This window comes from Lemur catta, chromosome 17 (genome assembly GCF_020740605.2).
Source record: "Lemur catta isolate mLemCat1 chromosome 17, mLemCat1.pri, whole genome shotgun sequence".
NCBI lineage: Eukaryota > Metazoa > Chordata > Mammalia > Primates > Lemuridae > Lemur > Lemur catta.
The window spans coordinates 5,862,322-5,879,913 of NC_059144.1; the positions used below are offsets into that span (position 1 = coordinate 5,862,322).

Below are 17,592 nucleotides of genomic sequence, written 5' to 3' on the forward strand. Positions count from 1 at the left end.
CAAGCTCAACGACCCTGGAACTATCATCCCTGTTGCCTCTTTGGGGACACTTCCAGGGCACTCACCCTCTCCCATTCCCCACCTCACTGGCCACACGGCCACAGGAAAGCCCGGAGATCTGTCCCCTCCTCCTCCCCTTCTGCCGCACAGACCAGGCCTCTGACTAGCCCTTCAGGACCATCCTGACCGACTCTAGCCAGGCGGTGGAGCCTCGCAGAAGAGCCCAGCTTGACCACCCAGCACCTCACAACTCCCGGTCTTAGGTCCCTCCTCTGTCAGATTCTACCACCTGGACTGCAGCAAAGTCACAAGACACAAGCAAGCGACTCTGAATGCCAGCGAGGCTCAGTCTAGACATAGCTCCATCTCCCTGAGGACCCTGGGAGGCCTGACACACTGTAGCTGTCACTGGCCAGGCCTCTCAGTTAAACTCCTTGAAGGAACAGCCAGCTCCTGCCTAGAACCCCACTCTCTGCGGAGCACAGCAAAAAAGAGGAAAGGAAAGCGAGGAGAACTCCCAGACAGGGCACAGTGGTGCTCCACAGCTCTAACCAGCCTCAGGTCAACAGGTTGAGGCCACAGGGCTCAGGAGTATCACCGTACCTTCTGGAAAAACACAGAGAAGTCTTTAGTGGCGCTGCCCTTGGCTGCCTTGTTCTTTAAGGCCATCTCCTCAATGGTGTCCTGGAGGAACTTGGCCAGCTCCAGCTTGACCCGAAGCTCCTTCTTCAGCCTCTCCTCCTGCAAGGGCAAAGAGAAGGCACTGTGATCTAGCCCACCCCGCCATCCCCTGCCAGCCCTAGGCCACCCTGCCTCCCTGGAGGCTGTGGCTGAGGAGGGTGCTCCAACTCCTGAGGCCATGACCCCAGCAAGAACAGCATCTGACACCTCCCCACACACACTACGAGAAACTTCACAAAACACTTACTCTCATCTAAGTGCAAGACGTTCTGAAACTCTATTTCATGGTTTTAAAAAATATGTGTGACCCTCTAGAGCAGAGGTTGGCAAAATTTTTCCATAAAGGGCCAGACAGTAAAGCTTTTTGGCTTTGTGAGCCATGTGGTCTGAAACAACTGCTTAACTCTACTGGTGATTCACAAAAGCAGCCACAGACCAGACACACACAACCAGGCGTGGCGGGTCCCCGATCTGGCCCGTGGGCTATAGCCAGGTGACCCTGCACTAGATGGCTCTTGCAACCCATGAATGGGTCTCACCTATCTAGAAAAACCATATTTAAAACACATTTAAAGAGAAACAAATCTGAAGCACAGTATCCACTAAATAATTAGAGCACAGCAGAAGGACCACATGAAGGCAACATAAAGCTTCAAAATAACACCTAAAACATTGGTTGCAAACAAGGCAGCTATCCTAATGAATTCTGGACTCATTCTGAAATGAGCTCGCTACCACAATGCCTCACCTTAATGGACTGGGTCTCAAATGTGGATGGCAACATGTTGGGGAAGAGCTTCACAGCCACGGGCAGCAGGAACTCCATGAATGGCACCACCACGAACACGAGGAAGGGAACCAGACGGAAGAGGTCAGCGCAGATCCGGAGAAACTGGAGAGGCAGGACTCCATGAGTGTGGGAGAGAGCAGGCAGGGGGATGGGAGAGAGGGGTTTGAGCCTTTCTCCCACTATCATTTACAGGCACAACCACAGGCAGTGACTCAAAGGAATCTCTAAGGGCTCTAGTTCTAAAACCACTCAGCAGACATCTCCTGAAACCCATTTCTTTCTCAAGGGTTCAAACCACAAGCCAATGGCCTTCAGAGAAGCAGGTATAGTGCTAACACTGTGGGCCATCGGGTGCTTTTAGCAATCGCAGGGACACTGGCTAGTGCCCTAGGCTGGGAGGTCAGCAGGCAACAGCAGCACCTGAGCACTAGCATTGCTGGCATGGCAGGAGGTCAGCAGGGAAGGCTGGGCCATACCACCCGGCCCACAGGCTCTGCAGAGAGGAGAGCTGACTGTGCACTTCTCTCATGTTCCCTTAGATGGTTAGATCTAAGACTATACTACAAAACAATCATTAGAAAAAAGCCAAGTGTTTCACTGACATACACAAATCAATGTTTGATGCCATTAAAGAGAGACACAAGTTGAAATACTCAAAGATCTCTGTGAACCCTGAACAATCACTGCTGGCTTCCTGAGAAGCTCAACTTTCCTTTCAGTCTTATGGTACTACTCCTTACAGCACTACACACAAAGCATTCTAGGCTCATAGGAACCAAGAAAATATCTTCATATCCATGCTATCATTTATACTGCCACTGATTCCTTAATTAATTTGATGCTCTTTAGAAGAGTGACATCATTTCTACGAATAGAAAGGTCCTCACTTTGGGCCTGATGTCTCTCCATTAGGTGCAGGAGACACACCTGCTGGATGCTGACTCCTCCTCAGGTGTCACAGTGCCCACCAGCCACTCAATGGTGTTCACTGAGGCCTCCTGGTCAAGGCAGTCTATGCAGCATCAGTTTTTCCACTTGTGAAGTAAGGGAGAATCCTGCCTTCTTGCATATTCATTTTTCTATTTTCTATTTATTATGTAAATGCACTCTAAATTATTATCAAAATGCACTCATGGATTCCTGTTTTTTTTTTACTTATTTACAATTTACTAATTTTTCTATTTTTTGTAGAGACAGGGTTTTGCTCTTGCTCAGGCTGTTGTCAAACTCCTGGGCTCGAGCAATTCTCCCACCTCTCGGCCTCCTGGAGTGCTAGGATTACAGGCATGAGCCACTGCACCAGCCTTTAATCTATTTGTGTCTTTGTATTTATGATGTTTCCTATACACTGCATTTAGTTGGGTCTTGCTTTTTCATCCAATCTGACAATCTCAACCATTTATTAATAAAACTGAAAAAGAAAAACCATTTGATCTACATAGATGCAGAAAAAGCATTTGACAAAAAAATCCAAAATCTGTTCTTGATAAAAACTTTGATGGAATTTATCAAAAAAGCCACTAAAACTAATAACTGATTTGTTAAGTCTGCAAGATGTAAGATTGACATCTAAAATTTTAAAAATTCCATTTACTCACAATTGCCAAAAGGTAGAAGCAACCCAAGCAAGTGTCCACCGACAGATGGATGCACAAAAGGCGGTCTATTCATACCATCGAATATTAGTCATACGCTCCAACATAGATGATCCTTGAAGACATTATCCTAAATGAAGTAAGCAGCCACAGAAGAACAAATCCTGCGATTCCACTTATATGAGGTCCCTAGAGTCGTCAAATCCAGAGAGACAGAGAGTCCAACAGTGGCTGCTGGGGGCTGGAGGGTCAGCGCTGACCCTGCTTGCTGTTTCCCTGACGTTGTCACTTTAAAGCATTGTGCTGCAGCATGCTTCCCCTGTGTCCTGGGGGCCAGAAACACCTCTTCCCCTGACTACCACAGGACTTTCAGGCCCAGAATGTGAGCACAGAAAGACTTCCTAAATGCCCCTATTCCACAGTGACCCTCACAGACATGCTTGCCGCGCTCTACTTAACACGGTCAGCAAGCATCCAACGGTTACCTAAAGTTAAATCACCACATTTCAAATGTATCTTCCACTTAAACAATATTCATACAAATTTTATTTACTTTTGTAATTTCTTACACTGTTTTCCTTTGCTATAATTATAATTTTAAGAATCACTTTTCTATAATTATCAGAACCGATAACATTCTGTTCAAATAAATTATCTGAACTCTGAACTACTGCGACCCTCTCTTCCTCACACTACTGACTGGCCCCCTTTTAAAACAACATCCCTTGGGAAATTCCAGCCAGTTTAACAAAAAGGACCTATGTTCTCAGTGACGTATAAAACTAGAAGCCTGAGTTACTCTCCTAAGTAAAAGCTAATTCCCAAGATGCATTAAAATAAAGTTCTTCCTCCCCACTAAGGAATCCCTCATTTGTTGACTCTGAGCAGACTGTCCGAGGGAAAGGCCACCTCTGCACCTATCTGTTGGGGCCCCTAGCACCAGGGTTAGCACACGGAGAGCTGGAACTTGAGCTGCCCCCATTACCTGGGACTCTCCATGAAGACAGCTGGGAGAGAAGGGAAGAGTTAGACTGTGACTATAATTATTTCACAGACAAACGAAGAGTGGCCCATTGGGATGTGGCAGGATTATCTATTTCTGAACACATATTCTTTTGGAAAGTGCTCCCTAATGCTCAGGGTGTGAGAAGTCCAGTGCAGAGAGCCCAGCCAGCACTCCATGCTCACCCCACACCCTCCTGAGTCTCTCACTCGTTCTGAGCAGGATGCAAGGAAACGCCCCAGACAGGTTCAAGAAGCTACCCCGCTGCAACAAAAGCACTGTGCCTGTGACCACCACACTGTAGATATTTCCAACAAAGCATTTAGAAGAACATCCTACCATTACATTTGTCAAACACTGACATTTAAAACAAAAGCAGACGACTGCACAGCACCTTCTAAACCCACGTCTTAACGTGCATCTAACATTAAGGCTCTCGATGTCCTTTTAGTAGAAGTTGAGATTATTTATCAACTAGAACATTTATTCAAACATGGACTCCATATTTTTTTCTAAAACAGACGTTTTGTAAAACACACCAGGCAATAAAAGAAATTCTTAAATGTTTATAAACACAAAAACAGAATTACAAATGCTGTTGTTGTACAGCACATTTCAGCACTGTATGATTGTTTTATTTTTTTTGAGACAGTCGCATTCTGTTGCCTGGGCTAGAGTACAGTGGGGTCATCATAGTTCACTGCAGCCTCAAACTCTTGGGCTCAATCGATCCTCTTGCCTCAGCTTCCTGGGTAGCTGGGACTACAGGCGCACACTGTAACACCCAGCTAATTTTTCTATTTTCAGTAAAGACAGGGTCTCACTCCCGCTCAGGCTGGTCTTGAACTCCTGAGCTCAAGCAATCCTCCTGCCTTGGCCTCCCAGAGTGCTAGGATTACAGGCGTGAGCCACCATGCCTGGCCACAATTGTCTTCAAAAAGGTAAAAGCCACTGCTGAAACATATGATCAGTAGTACACTAGTAGATTTCAAACATGAAACCTGAAAGGAACAAGCTTGTTTTCTACTGGTGTGTAGACAGTACAACAAAGACTCTGAGTTTGTAAACAGTCACTGATGTCCCCAAAGCGCTGAGATGCAGTAACTCCAGTGGATAAACTGGGCCCCAGTGCCCCTCTCACCTCCTCCCACCCTGTTAGAGGGCCGGGCAGGGACACTAGAATTCTATCTCCTGCCCAAAAGAGCAGGTGGCCTTGAGTGGAGGTGCCCCAGGCTCCTGATGGAGTCAATAGCAGCTAAGCTCCACTGACGGAAGTCACCAAGCCCAAGAGGACTGAGTGAGGTGGCAGCTCCCCTTCCATAAGGAGAGATGTGGCTGACAAGTACTAAGCACTCTTGTCAGAATTATCACTTAGAGATGTCTACCTGTGTTAAGAGAATAAGCCATTTTCTATTTATGAAAGTTTATTTCTCGTGTGCAAGTATCCCGCCAGACTGCAATGGCCATGAAAACACATAGCCACAACACCCAGCAATTGCAGGGCACCTGAGCACATCCTGCCAGCACGGAGCCCTCAGGCCCCATCTTTCTGGTGCTGCCTAGTGCTCTTGTAGGAGAGGCCTGACAGGGAGGTACTGGAATGGGGATGGCCAGCACACAGCACACACAGCTCCACACATGCCCACTGCCATTGGAGAACACAGGAGCCGGGGGCACATGGGCAGGGAAGACCCACTGGGAGGGCTCTGGCTCCCCCTAGGAAGGGCGAGCCCTCTGAAGGGCACAGAGCATGAGCCAACTTCCTTTTGCAAAAGATTGTTCTTGCTGGCATGTGGAGGCAGACAGCAGGGGAGTTCTCTGACCACAGCCCAGGGCAGGATGCAGTATAGGCTGTGCGGGGTGGTCAGATCTGGGTATGTTTAAAGGCAGATTAACAAGAGTCTGGAGGGTTGGCTACACACCATGGGAGACAGTGAAGGGTATGGGTCTCAAACAATAAACAAAAGCAAACTCACCCAGAGGGACATGGATAGCCCTATACACAGACCTGGAAGCAATGAGAGAGGAAAGGCCGTCTGCAGCAACACAGACACAACTGTGTGGACATGGAAGGCTCAAAAGGAAACAGAGAAGCCAAAAGCCAGGGGATGGCACCCAAGCACCAAGAGAAAACAGACATGCGTGCTGAAAACTGCTGGCAGAAGGGACTGAGTACACCAGCACTACAATTCAGTACTGTTATTATGCGGGAAGTTCATTTTTTTGCAGCTTTTGCTGATTTTTTCTTTATCAAACAAAAAGCAAGCAAACATTTTAAAATTTACAAGGTGAAAGAAAGAAGAGCTGAGACGTCCCCATTACCTGCCTGCGTTCCCGGCGAGTCAGGGTGTGTCCATTGAGGATCCGCCAGAGCATGCGCGCCGCGATCTTGGTGTCAATCCAGAGCAGGCGGAAGCCGTGGTAGTAGTGCTTCAGCTCGTCCAGCACCCTCTGCCTGAGGGACTTCTTAACCACCACCTCTGTGGGGGGGCTGTACACCGGGCCCCCTTCCTCCAACTTCTTGTTCTTGTCCTTCAAGGACTTGAGGGACTTCTCTACCACAGAGTCATCGCAAAGGCGGAGCGACGAGTGCCAGCCTCGCACAGGAAGGCACCGAGGTCCTGCGACAACCAAACCCACTGTGGCAGGAGTCCATGGTGCTCTTGCCACCATGTGCAAGCACTCAGGCCTCAGAGTCCAACAGCCAAGGTGACCACCTCTGAGAGAAAGGTACACAGGGTGGCACGGAGCACAGCAGCCAAATGGAACATTCCTGGAAAAAGGAAAAAGGGAACACAGAAATAAGAGCCAGCACTTGCCTTTGACCACTCAGCACCAAATACCAAAAAGAACAACAAAAACTACATGCCACACGGGATCATAACCACATACACATCCGCCACAGACACATTTGACGTCTGAAATGCCCCCAGGAGCCCTTCTGAGAGGTCTTGTGTGGGAGATCAGAACAGTGTATGGTCCAGCTGCCCTGCCCCTCATCTACCAGTGGGGCAGGTCAGATGTGCATGCGACCAGCAAAAGCTGGATTCCCAGACTCAACACAACCTCTGGGCGGGTCTCGGGGGGCCCACACCCAATGACTTAGGGAGGCATGGAGCACTACTTTGGGATTTGGGGGTGGGGTGGGGTACAGAGCAGGGAGTATGCTGAGTTTGGAGCTCCTCTCCCCACCAGGTGACTTTCTGTAAAGACCTGTGGCTCTTGAGCCAAGTCCTGAAACTCTGCAAATCAGTGAGGATGTGCCCATGAGCAGACACAAACCTGTGTGCCAGCTGACTGCAGGCACTAGCACCAAATGGCAAAATCCAAAGAATAAAGCCCAAGGCTCACTTCCCTCCTCTTCCTCCCCTGCTGCCCACTCCATCTGGCCCCAGCAGGCCCCAGCTCACATCTTGGCTTCCCTCAGGCCTCCCTGACCACCCCACCACCCATTCAGCCCTCGCATCTACAACACTCTCTTCTTGCATGCTGCATGTGTCTTGCCCGGCACCTGGCTGTTGTAGAGATGAGGTACACACTGTGTCCATCAAACCTGCTATCTCTCCAATGGAATGCAAGCTCCGTAAGGGCTGGGGAGCCAGCATGACGCCTCACAGGCCACAGTGGGAAGCTGTCACTTAAAAATCTTAGACCCTTCTCTGTCCACACAGCCCATAGGACTGCTAAGCCCCAGGCAGCCAGAGCAGGCCAGTCTTTTGCTCTGGGCCCCAAGCAGCTGCCTACTTGGTGTCCACCCACTAATCAATGGTGAGAGGAAGGCCACTGCAGCCTGAGCTCCCTCAGCATGGATTGTGTCTGGCCCAGAGCCCAGGGTCTGTGGGTGATGCAGCTCAGTGCTGTGATGCCAATTACAGCCTAATACTGACACAATCGACTTGTACAATGCGCTTTCAGGTTCATAATCTCCTGTTCATCTTATCTTGCATATTAGAAGCTTCTCCCCATGCTTGTGCACAAACCCACCCCGTATGGCTACAGGCTCACCCTCAGACCTTGTTTCAGAGGCCACATGTGCCGTGTAAGCTGGCACACCCAGCTTCTCCCCACCTCCATCATCTCTCTGCACTTGGCTTGACACCAGCAGTGAGGGCCTAAGCTCTAGAGCAGACTGTCCAAGCTCAGATTGTGGCTCCACTACTTACTACTGTGTGACCTTGACCAAGTAACTTAACCTCTCTATGCTCTGGGAGCTGCCTTTGTAAATACATGTGTTAATATATACCAAGTACCACAATGGTGAATGGTGCACGGCAACACCTACTACACAAGTGGCAACTTTGATTGCCACCTCATCACAGCAGTGGAGAAGCCTCCAGTGGGGGCTGGAGACAAGGTAGGAAATCTCCAGTTCTGCTGTTCATTTCACAGATGGGGACTCTGCAGGACCAGCAGGCATATGCCTGTCTTAGCTCATAGCCTGTAGCAGGCAGTGCAGAGCACCAACAGCCCAGAGTGGTTCAGGGCACAGAACATGCCAGGATCAGAAGTCCAAGCTGGGCCCAGTCCAAGCTGGGCCCAGTGCGGTGGCTCACACCTGTAATCCTAGCCCTCTGGGAGGCCGAGGCGGGCAGATCCTTTGAGCTCAGGAGTTCGAGACTAGCCTGAGCAAGAGCGAGACCCCATCTCTACTAAAAATAGAAAGAAATTATATGGACAACTAAAAAATATATATAGAAAAACTTAGTTGGGCATGGTGGTGCACACCTGTAGTCCCAGCTACTTGGGAGGCTGAGGCAGTAGGATTGCTTGAGCCCAGGAGTTTGAGGCTGCTGTGAGCTGGGCTGACACCACGGCACTGTAGCCCAGGCAACAGAGTGAGACCCTGTCTCAAAAAAAAAAAAAAAGAAGTCCAAGCTGCTGGGGCTGAACTCTGAAGCCAGTCGTTGGCTGGGGCCCCTACCCCCTAAGAATTTTTCCAGGCTTGAAATCTTCCCTTGACTACAGAAACACAAACCTAACACTGACCTCATGGAGAAGTTCTGAAGATGAAGTGATGATACGTGGAAAGTGCACAGTGGACACCACTATAGGCTGGTAAAAACAGGGAGGCCCAGGGAGGGGACCACCTCCCCCCCCAACTTCAGTCTGTCTTGCCCAGTTCAAGGCTCTCTCTAAGCCCCTTCCTGGCCCCACCCACCATGTCTCCAGGTTTCTTCCAGCTGGGAAGGAGCCCCTGAATCTACAATGTCATGGAGGGCCAGACTGCACAGAATGCAGCATAGCCCTCTCGCACTCAGGCTGCCACTGGGCCACTTGCCAGCCTTCTGACACTGGCCAGTTTCCTGCCTTCTGTGCCGTGGACCCTCAAGTGCAGGCATTGACAGTGCTCACGCCCAGGATTAAATGTGACCTCTTCTAGTTGCCAAGCCTAAGTATGCTACTTTCAACCCTCAATTAGCTAGAAAGCATGACGTCCACAGTGGTAGGGCGCCAACAGGCAAAGACCAAGACATGTAAGAACAGACTTGGCAGAGCAGCACACGCATGGTGTGCTCAGTGAGGGCTGAAAGCCCTGCAGTTCTGGCCATCTTCAAGCACATTACAGAGATTGTTAACAATCAAGCCAGAAAGGTTTAGCCATTTCCAAAAGGCACAAAATTATGTAATATAATATTTTTAAAATTCCCATCAATATAAAACTAATCTGGGCACAGTGGCTTCTGGTGAGCAGCTAAGACAGATAGCATCATGGAGGAAAGCTTCCGTGTCCCATGCTGTTGGAGCCTCAGGGTGGCAGCAGTGCTCCCCAGAAGCACCTGTGTGCCTCACCTGCACAGGACCACTGGGCCCAGCTTTTCACCACCCCATTCACCAGAACTTCTCCTGCTTCTTGCAGGGCTTCTCTTGCCTTACCGTCACAGACACACAGCCACCCAGGCCGAGCCACAGGTGGGGCCCAGGCCTACTCTCCTCCCATGGCACATTCCCAACTCCTGACAATGCCGTAAAAATGCCACAAGTACCACTGCCCATGAGCTACTCCCCAGGGGGACAGCACCCAGAGGTGGTGCCACTCATTCCCAGAACTTTAGACTGTGCTCTGAGGCCAAGCCAGACAGAAAGGATACCAGCCACATGCACCACCCTCAGTTCTTCAGGGACACACTATCAGCAGGAACAAAGCTATCCCCAGCACCAAGAAAGAAGAAAGAAACAAGGAAAAAAGGACAATGTAGCAATAACCACCATGCTTGCAAGATGATGTCAGAAGGCCAGGACAGCTCTCTGCCCAGAGATCTGCAGCTATGTGGTCCACCTCAAGAGATGAGATCACGCTCACTACTCTCAGCTGGGAAACTGGGGGACGTGCAGAAAATCAATTCACGAGAACGTTGAGCAGGCCCACAACACCAGTGTCACCGCACACCAGGCACGCACACTACAAGGACACCAGCTGTGGGGTCCTAGGACAGCACCCTGCCATTGACACAGCAATAGTTCCCAGCAAATCTCATCAGCATTCACACAAAGTAGAGATTTAGGGGGAAAAAAAATGCTTCCCATCAGCCGAGGTTTTCTCACTAAATGAGGTTGATATCTACAGGGTGTCAGAACTGCTGTCCGGTGGTTTGACTGCTCCGTCAAGGTTCTGGGTGCTGCTCCTCTGCCTTTATGTCAATGGTAAAGAAGGTCAAAAGCCAGAATCTCTCCATAATGTTGTCCTGGATCAAATGTGCTCTACCTCCTCACCTGAGGGTCTGTGTCATTTCAACTGAAGACTATCTGAGATTGTCAAATAACTGTTGAAACACTAGTACTCAGCCTGGGCAACATAGTAAGACCCCATCTCTACTGTCTCTATGAAAATAAAGCAAATTAGCTCTGTGTACTGGTATGCAACTGTAGTCCCAGCTACTTGGGAGGCTGAGGCAGGAGGATTGCTTGAGCCCAGGAGTTTGAGGTTGCAGTGAGCTAGGATGACACCACTGTACTCCAGCCTAGGTGACAGAACAAAACCCTGGCTCTTATATAAATAATAAAAAAGTAAAAAATAAATAACCAAATAAAAATTTAAAAAATAAACATTCACTAAGGTATGTGGTCATTGCTTTCAAAATGAAAAGGTAAAGTTTTAAAACAAATAAAAACAAAGAACAGCAAAGTAGAATACACTGTTTCTCTGGAAAAGCAATAATCACAGGTGCCTCCAGCATTTTCAAGCAAATAGGTCAAAGTGATGTTGATTTACTTACAGGTGGCTTCTCAACCCCACCGAGCTGGCACAAGCGAGACAAGCAGCATCCCCCAGACCACCTACAATAAAAACAAAGGAAAAAATCAGTAAGCAAGTGTCAAACCAGGTGACTTGAACTGATACTGTCTTTTAAAGCCTGAAAGTCTAGATCTTTTTCGTAGAAACCTCTACATGTAAGTTTCTAGAAGCCAGTTCTGAGTATTGGAAAGTTTCAGAGTGTTGCCAAGCAAAGGGTCTATACCAGTTAGGAAAACAGTACGTCAGGGGAGCCCCAGGGAAAGAAGGGGAGCCTGAAATAGACCCTAGCTCTATGTACCCCAAGTGGGAAGCTGAGCAGGCCGGGCCTCAGAGAGGAAGGCCTGGGTTCCCGATGAAAGGCCAGGGAGGTCAGGCCTGTGGGTTCCTACAAGAGGGACCACTTCCCACTCACTTCAGCAGGTTCTGGTGGGCAGCAGCCAGGGTGCACATCAGCCCCTATGCCCAGACAGCCCCCCCAGAGCAAGCCACAATCCCAGGGTGGCAAGGGCTGCAAGAATCACCAGAACACATTTCCTGGATAAGCAACAGTGGTGAGTGTACAGCACTTTTTTTTTTTTTTTACAATTTTATTTTTTTTTACATTTACTGTATGCATGTTGTACAGGCCCGAGAGCCTCTTCCATCCTTGTCAAGGGGAGTGCTAACCTTCTCTCCTTTCATACAACACTGTACAGCACTTTTTTAGGACACTTCTCCTAACTCACTCTTGTCCTCATAGCATAGCTCACTCACACCACCAACATTCAGAGCCCACTGTGATCAAGCCTTGGGCTAGGAACAGGACAGGTGCTGGGGCAGCAGGGCCAGAGGCACCATTGCTGGAGGTGCCTGGCCAGCCTGTGTGGAGGCCAGGCAGTGCAAGCGGCAGAGTGGCAGCAGGTGGCATCCTCCACCCTCCTGGCAGGGGGAATTGACTCCTCTGCCCGAGAGCAGAAGCAGGTGTGGGCTATGAGGACCTCCCTTGGGCTTGCCCACCACAAGAGCCATCATGCAAGAAGGGACAAGATGGAGAAGGTGGGTACCCAACCTGCTCCCAGTGGACTGCTTGTCACCTTACATCATAAGTAACAGGCAACTCTCATGCTTCTACAGGGAAGGATATTCCCGACAAATGTCACATTTAGGAACCTGCAGTACTAGTGATAGTCTGGTTTGCAAGTTAGGGGCTAGGTTAATGAGTGTTCAATCACCATGATTCATAACGTAAAGATGTTAGCTACATTCTCAAACGTATCAAAAGCACAGGGCAGGCCAGGTGCAGTGGCTTACACCTCTAATCCTAGTACTTTGGGAGGTTGAGGCGGGAGGATCACTTTAAGGCTAAGAGATCAAGACCAGCCTGGGCAACACAGTGAGACCCTGTCTCTAAAAAAATAAGAAAAATTAGCCAGGTGTGGTGGTTTGTACCTGTAGTCCTAACTAGTTGGGAGGATCACTGGAACCCAGAAGTTTGAGGCTGCAGTGAGCTATGATGGTGCCACTGCACTCTAGTCCGGGTGACAGAGTAAGACTTTGTGTCTTAAAACAAACAAACAAACAAACAAACAAAAAACACAGAAGAAGAAATAGCTTCCAGCAAGCAGACAGGTTGTCAAGAAACCTCCCAGAGTTCCCAGTGATCCCATGTCTAACACTCCCTGTCCCACGGGCACCCTTTCCAGACTCTCTCCAAATCTACTCTGAAGGCTTCTGTCCCAGCTCTCCGCATAAACCCCCAAGTCAAAGCTATCCAGGGATTCAGTGCTCCCCCAACATGGTCTATGGGCCACTCCCTCCTTCTGGAAGCCCTTCTGTTCACCAACCACTTCTCCAGCTGGGAGTCCAACAATTCAATTCAATGCAAACACTCCCTGGAGTCAGCACATATCCCACAGGTGACGGGTTCAGCCCTACAAGACTGCACCCACTCCAGGTACCTGCACTTCCGCTGACTACAAAGTTAGGGGTTCCCACAACCCCCTTGGTTTTGCTAATTCACAAGAATGACTCACAGAAGTCAGCAAAGGGCTCTAACTTACCATCACAGTTTATTATAAGGATACAAATGAATAGCCAGATGAGGGTCCTAAGCATAGGAGCCTTGTCCCCATGGAGCTGGGGCACAACACCAACTGGGAAGCTCCACCAGCCTCCTTGGCTTCATCTCAGAGGCACAGCTGATCATGTCATTGGCCCTGGAGATTGAACTCAGTCTCCAAACTCTTTCCCTGGAAGGGGAAGTTTCAACTTTCCAATCACAGAATGGCCAGCCCCCACTTGAATCTAAGGGCCCACCCTGTGCCATCTCATCAGCATAAGCTCAGGCGTGGTGGCAAAGGGCTCCTTATGAACAACTAAAGACACACCCCGCCCCCCACTCAGTAAATCCCAAAGGTTTTAGGTACTCCATGCCAGCAACCCAACTAGGGACAAAAACCAAATATACTTATCGTAACACACCTTCCAGGAGACCATGCTCCTCTGATTCTCCTCTCCTGGTGGATCTCCCCTGCCTGACCTCCACCTCTTCCCTGACCCAGATACACATGACTCACAGGTCTCATGGGCACATTCAACAATTCCAAGAACAAGAACTCCTGACTCTCCTCCCAGCCTGCATCTCCTCAAGCCCTCCTGGATTTCAATAAATGGCACTGCCACACCCAGGTGGCTCAGGCCAGAAGTCAGAGTCACCCTGGACCAGCTACTCTTCTCCCGCCCAGTCCTTATAGTCTGGCCAGCCCCTGCCATTCCTACGTGTACAGCAACTTCCTCCCCAAGAGGACAATATGTAAAGGGGGGAGAAGAGTAACTTTACAGGGGAAAACCTGACAAGTACCCCTTCAGCTGGCGACCAAAGTCAGTATCAACAGTGGTAAATCATTCTGACAGCATGGAACCTTGATACGATGAGGACATTTTATCTCTGTGGTCTTCCTCTCAAAAAAAATCCATCAGTCCCAGTTTAACTATGAGAAAAACATCAAAAAATCTCAATAGAAAAGCATCCTACAATATATCTGACCAGTATTCCTCAAAACTGTCAAAGTCATTGAAAACAAGGAACATTTGAGAAACTCACAATCAAGAAAAGCCTAAGAAGACATGAGGACTAAATGTAAGTGGTGTCCTGGATGGGTCCTAGGATAGAAAAAAGACACCAGAATTAAGTATGTACAGAATAAAGTACGGAAGAGTAAAGAAAATCTAAATACAGTATGGACCTTAGTGAATAATATCGTATTAACATCGGTTCATTAATTGTGACAATGAACCATATTAATGTAAAATGTTAACAACAGGGGGCTATAGCACTCCGCTGGGTAAGTTATTTCTGGGGGTTCAGGGACCTCCTCCTCACAGTCCAGCCCCAGGTCCTATAGGCTCTGAAATCTCTGTTGGTCCTACAGCAGACCTGCTCTTTAACCCACTATCATCAGCCCTTTTGTGTCTCTGTCACAAAGAACAGTAATAGCTACAGAAAACATTTGTGTTCCTGAAATGACACAACCACAAAAAAAAAAAAAAAAAAAAAATCAGCTAATTTTTAGTCCAAAAACATGCTACAGAAATTCAAAGTATGGCTGGACATGGTGGCTCATGCTTGTAATCCTAGCACTCCGGGAGGCCAAGGCAGGAGGATTGCTTGAGGTCAGGAGTTCAAGATCAGCCTGAGAAAGAGTAAGACCCCATCTCTACTAAAAATAGAAAATATTAGCCAGGCACAGTGGCGAATGCCTGTAGTCCCAGCCACTCAGGAGGCTGAAGCAGAAAGATCTGAGACAGGAGGACTGCTTGAGCCCAGGAGTTTGAGGTTGCTGTGAGCTAGGCTGATGCCATGGCACTCTAGCCTGGGCAACAGAGTGAGACTCTGTCAAAAAAAAAAAAAAGTCAAAGTGGTCAACGTATTCTTACTACCATCCTTAACATATCAAGAAATCCAGAAAGCTCTAACAGCAGATGGAAACACTGAACTCCACAACCAGACTGCCCACAGCTCCTGCCACTCAACATCCTTCCCATACCCCAAAAGTCACAGCGGCCACGCAGAAATTAAAATGACAAGAATTACATTTCTTGTGGTGTCATCGTAAGCCATAAAGCGCCTTGAAATAAGTTATTTTACTTGAGTCTCTCACTCTTACAGGGCAAGTTTTGTTTATCTCAATCTTACAAATAAGGACACAAAATAAGAACACATGGTTAATTAAAGGAAGAGATCAAGAGAGAGAAGTGCGGGCACCTTCCCAGGGTGGCCTAGAGGAGACCATGCACAGCCACCCTAAGGACCCTCTGCAGCCCCGGGCCGGCGTGACTCCTGGATGCACGCTGCTACCCAATCACCCACTAAGGTGGTGTAGGTGTTGGCATTATCTTCTCAGTCCCACGGACTGGGAGGGCCTCTGCAACCCAGTAACGTCTGCCCCCTCCCCCATCTAGTCTCGTCTCCGGGGCCCTGAGCGTGGTCAAAGGGCACAACTGTCCTCATGAATGGACGCCAAGCTTAATCACGCAAAGGCGCACCCAAGGCTGTCCCAACGCCTCAGAACTTTCCCAACGCCCTCTCTCGGAAGCAGTGACCTGCGGGGACCGGGCCGACTAAGGTCACAGCACGAGGCAGAGTCCCAGCGACTCCACCCAGCGCTGGCGGCACGGCCCGAAACAGGGACCCCAGGATCCCAAGGGCGGGCGGGGGCCCAGAAGGCCAAGACCCCTGGGCGCTTGACCTCGCAGACACAACCCGCCTGGAGATGCTCGGAGCGGAGGAGAGGAACCTGGCATGGCCAAGGGCCAGTCCTCCCCCATGGATCTGCAGCGCCCGCCCGCCCGCGAGCCCACCCACGACCCGGTGCCTGCTGTGACCCGTCGCCCGCCTCTCGGCCCGCGAGACCCCAGCGCCGGGCGGCGTCCGAACCCCAACCCATGCACCAGAGTGCGGGCACCGCCCTGGGGGCTCCGCAGGACAACCAGGCCCGACTCCCCGCCGTCTCCCGGCCCGCCCTGGGCCATCAGCGGAGCGCCGACTGCTTACCCCGCGGAGCCGCGGCGCGTGGCGGTGGGAGGCGGGCAGGCCCCCGGCCGCGACAGCTCCTCAGTAAGATGGACGCCATGTGCCAGGACGCGGCGGCCGCTCCGGCCTCCTACTCTGCTTCCTTTTCCCCAGCGGTGGCCGCGGCTCCTCGCCGTCCCAGCGGCGGCTCGGGCCCAGCCCGCGCGGATGGCTGACGGCGGAGGTTGGCTCCTGGCGGCGGGCGCTCAGCTCAAGGACCCGGCACCGGCGGCGGCCATGTCCCGGCAAAGATGTCCGGAGCCTCTGGGCGGGGCGGCCAGGCCGCCACTCCCATTGGGCCCCTAGGGCGCCCGCCGCCTTCCAGGTGAAGGGCGGGCCAGCGCCCCCGCGGACTACCGGTCCCGGCGTGCACCGGGGCGACCCACTCCTCAAGGCGTGGACTACCGGTCCCGGCGTGCACCGGGGCGGCCTGCACCTCCGGGCGCAGTGTTCTTGGGTCTCGTTGAGCCGCAAAAACGCCCTGTCGCGCATGCGTGATGACTTTTTGTCCGTCTTCCGCGGCGGGCAAACTGGGCTCTTATCCTGGTCCAAGTACAGTTCCTGCGTGTAGCAAATGGCTCCTGGGACGCTGTGGGGAAGGGCCCAGTTGGCGGCCGGACGCCTTCCAAGGGCGAGGCAGGGGACGCCCTTGGAAGGGCGGGGATGGAGGGGCGTCCTTGTCGGTCGCCACCGAGGTCCCGGGCCAACCTCCCTCCGAACTGCGGCTCTGCCCTGCGGTAGGCTGCACCTGGGCTCGCGCGGCCCCGAGGGGCCCTCCTCGGCATCTAAGGCGGCGCTCCGCAGACCACGGTCTGCGCGGTTTCAGGGGCGCGGGGTACCATTGGGCGACAGGGGAGCTTGGGGTCCCGCCCCGGAGGATAGGGCTGCATCTGCCCCTTTATGAGGGCCGCGCCGGATTGGGCACCCACTGCAGCCGCCACACCGCGAATGCCGTGTCTTCCAGTCTGGGGGCGGTGGGGCTGGCCCCCTTCGGTTCCGGCCAGAGCAGCCTCGGGGGGCTCGGGCGTGGCTAGGGCGTCGGGCTTACGGCCGGCCAGCGGCTTACCCGCCCCACCTCCCAGTCCACAATGGAGCAGCCGAGGCTCAGAGACGCCAAGGGCCAGGCCCGGGGCCTCCAGGATTCCCGCCAGAGCTGGGCTGGGCCGACGGACCGCTCAACCTCCTCTCCCGAAAGCCTCCCGCCTAGCCTGGCAACACCTTGCCAGGAGGGGAGACCGG

The 17,592-nt window shown here is 51.2% G+C and overlaps 1 protein-coding gene and 1 pseudogene across 1 annotated transcript in view; both read right to left on the reverse strand.

Moving 5' to 3' along the window:
* The window catches only part of LETM1 (leucine zipper and EF-hand containing transmembrane protein 1), a 51,470-nt gene extending 34,854 nt beyond the window's left edge, over positions 1-16,616 (reverse strand). The window contains exons 1-5 of the mRNA XM_045529608.1: positions 16,336-16,616; positions 11,284-11,344; positions 6,392-6,842; positions 1,430-1,573; positions 604-741 (exon numbers count right to left, since the gene is read on the reverse strand). Of these exons, the coding sequence (XP_045385564.1) occupies positions 604-741; positions 1,430-1,573; positions 6,392-6,842; positions 11,284-11,344; positions 16,336-16,414 (873 nt within the window). The 5' untranslated portion in view covers positions 16,415-16,616. The remainder of the gene's footprint in view (positions 1-603; positions 742-1,429; positions 1,574-6,391; positions 6,843-11,283; positions 11,345-16,335) is intronic.
* Positions 11,885-11,991, reverse strand: LOC123622968 (annotated as a pseudogene).
* Positions 16,617-17,592: the final 976 nt, after the last annotated feature.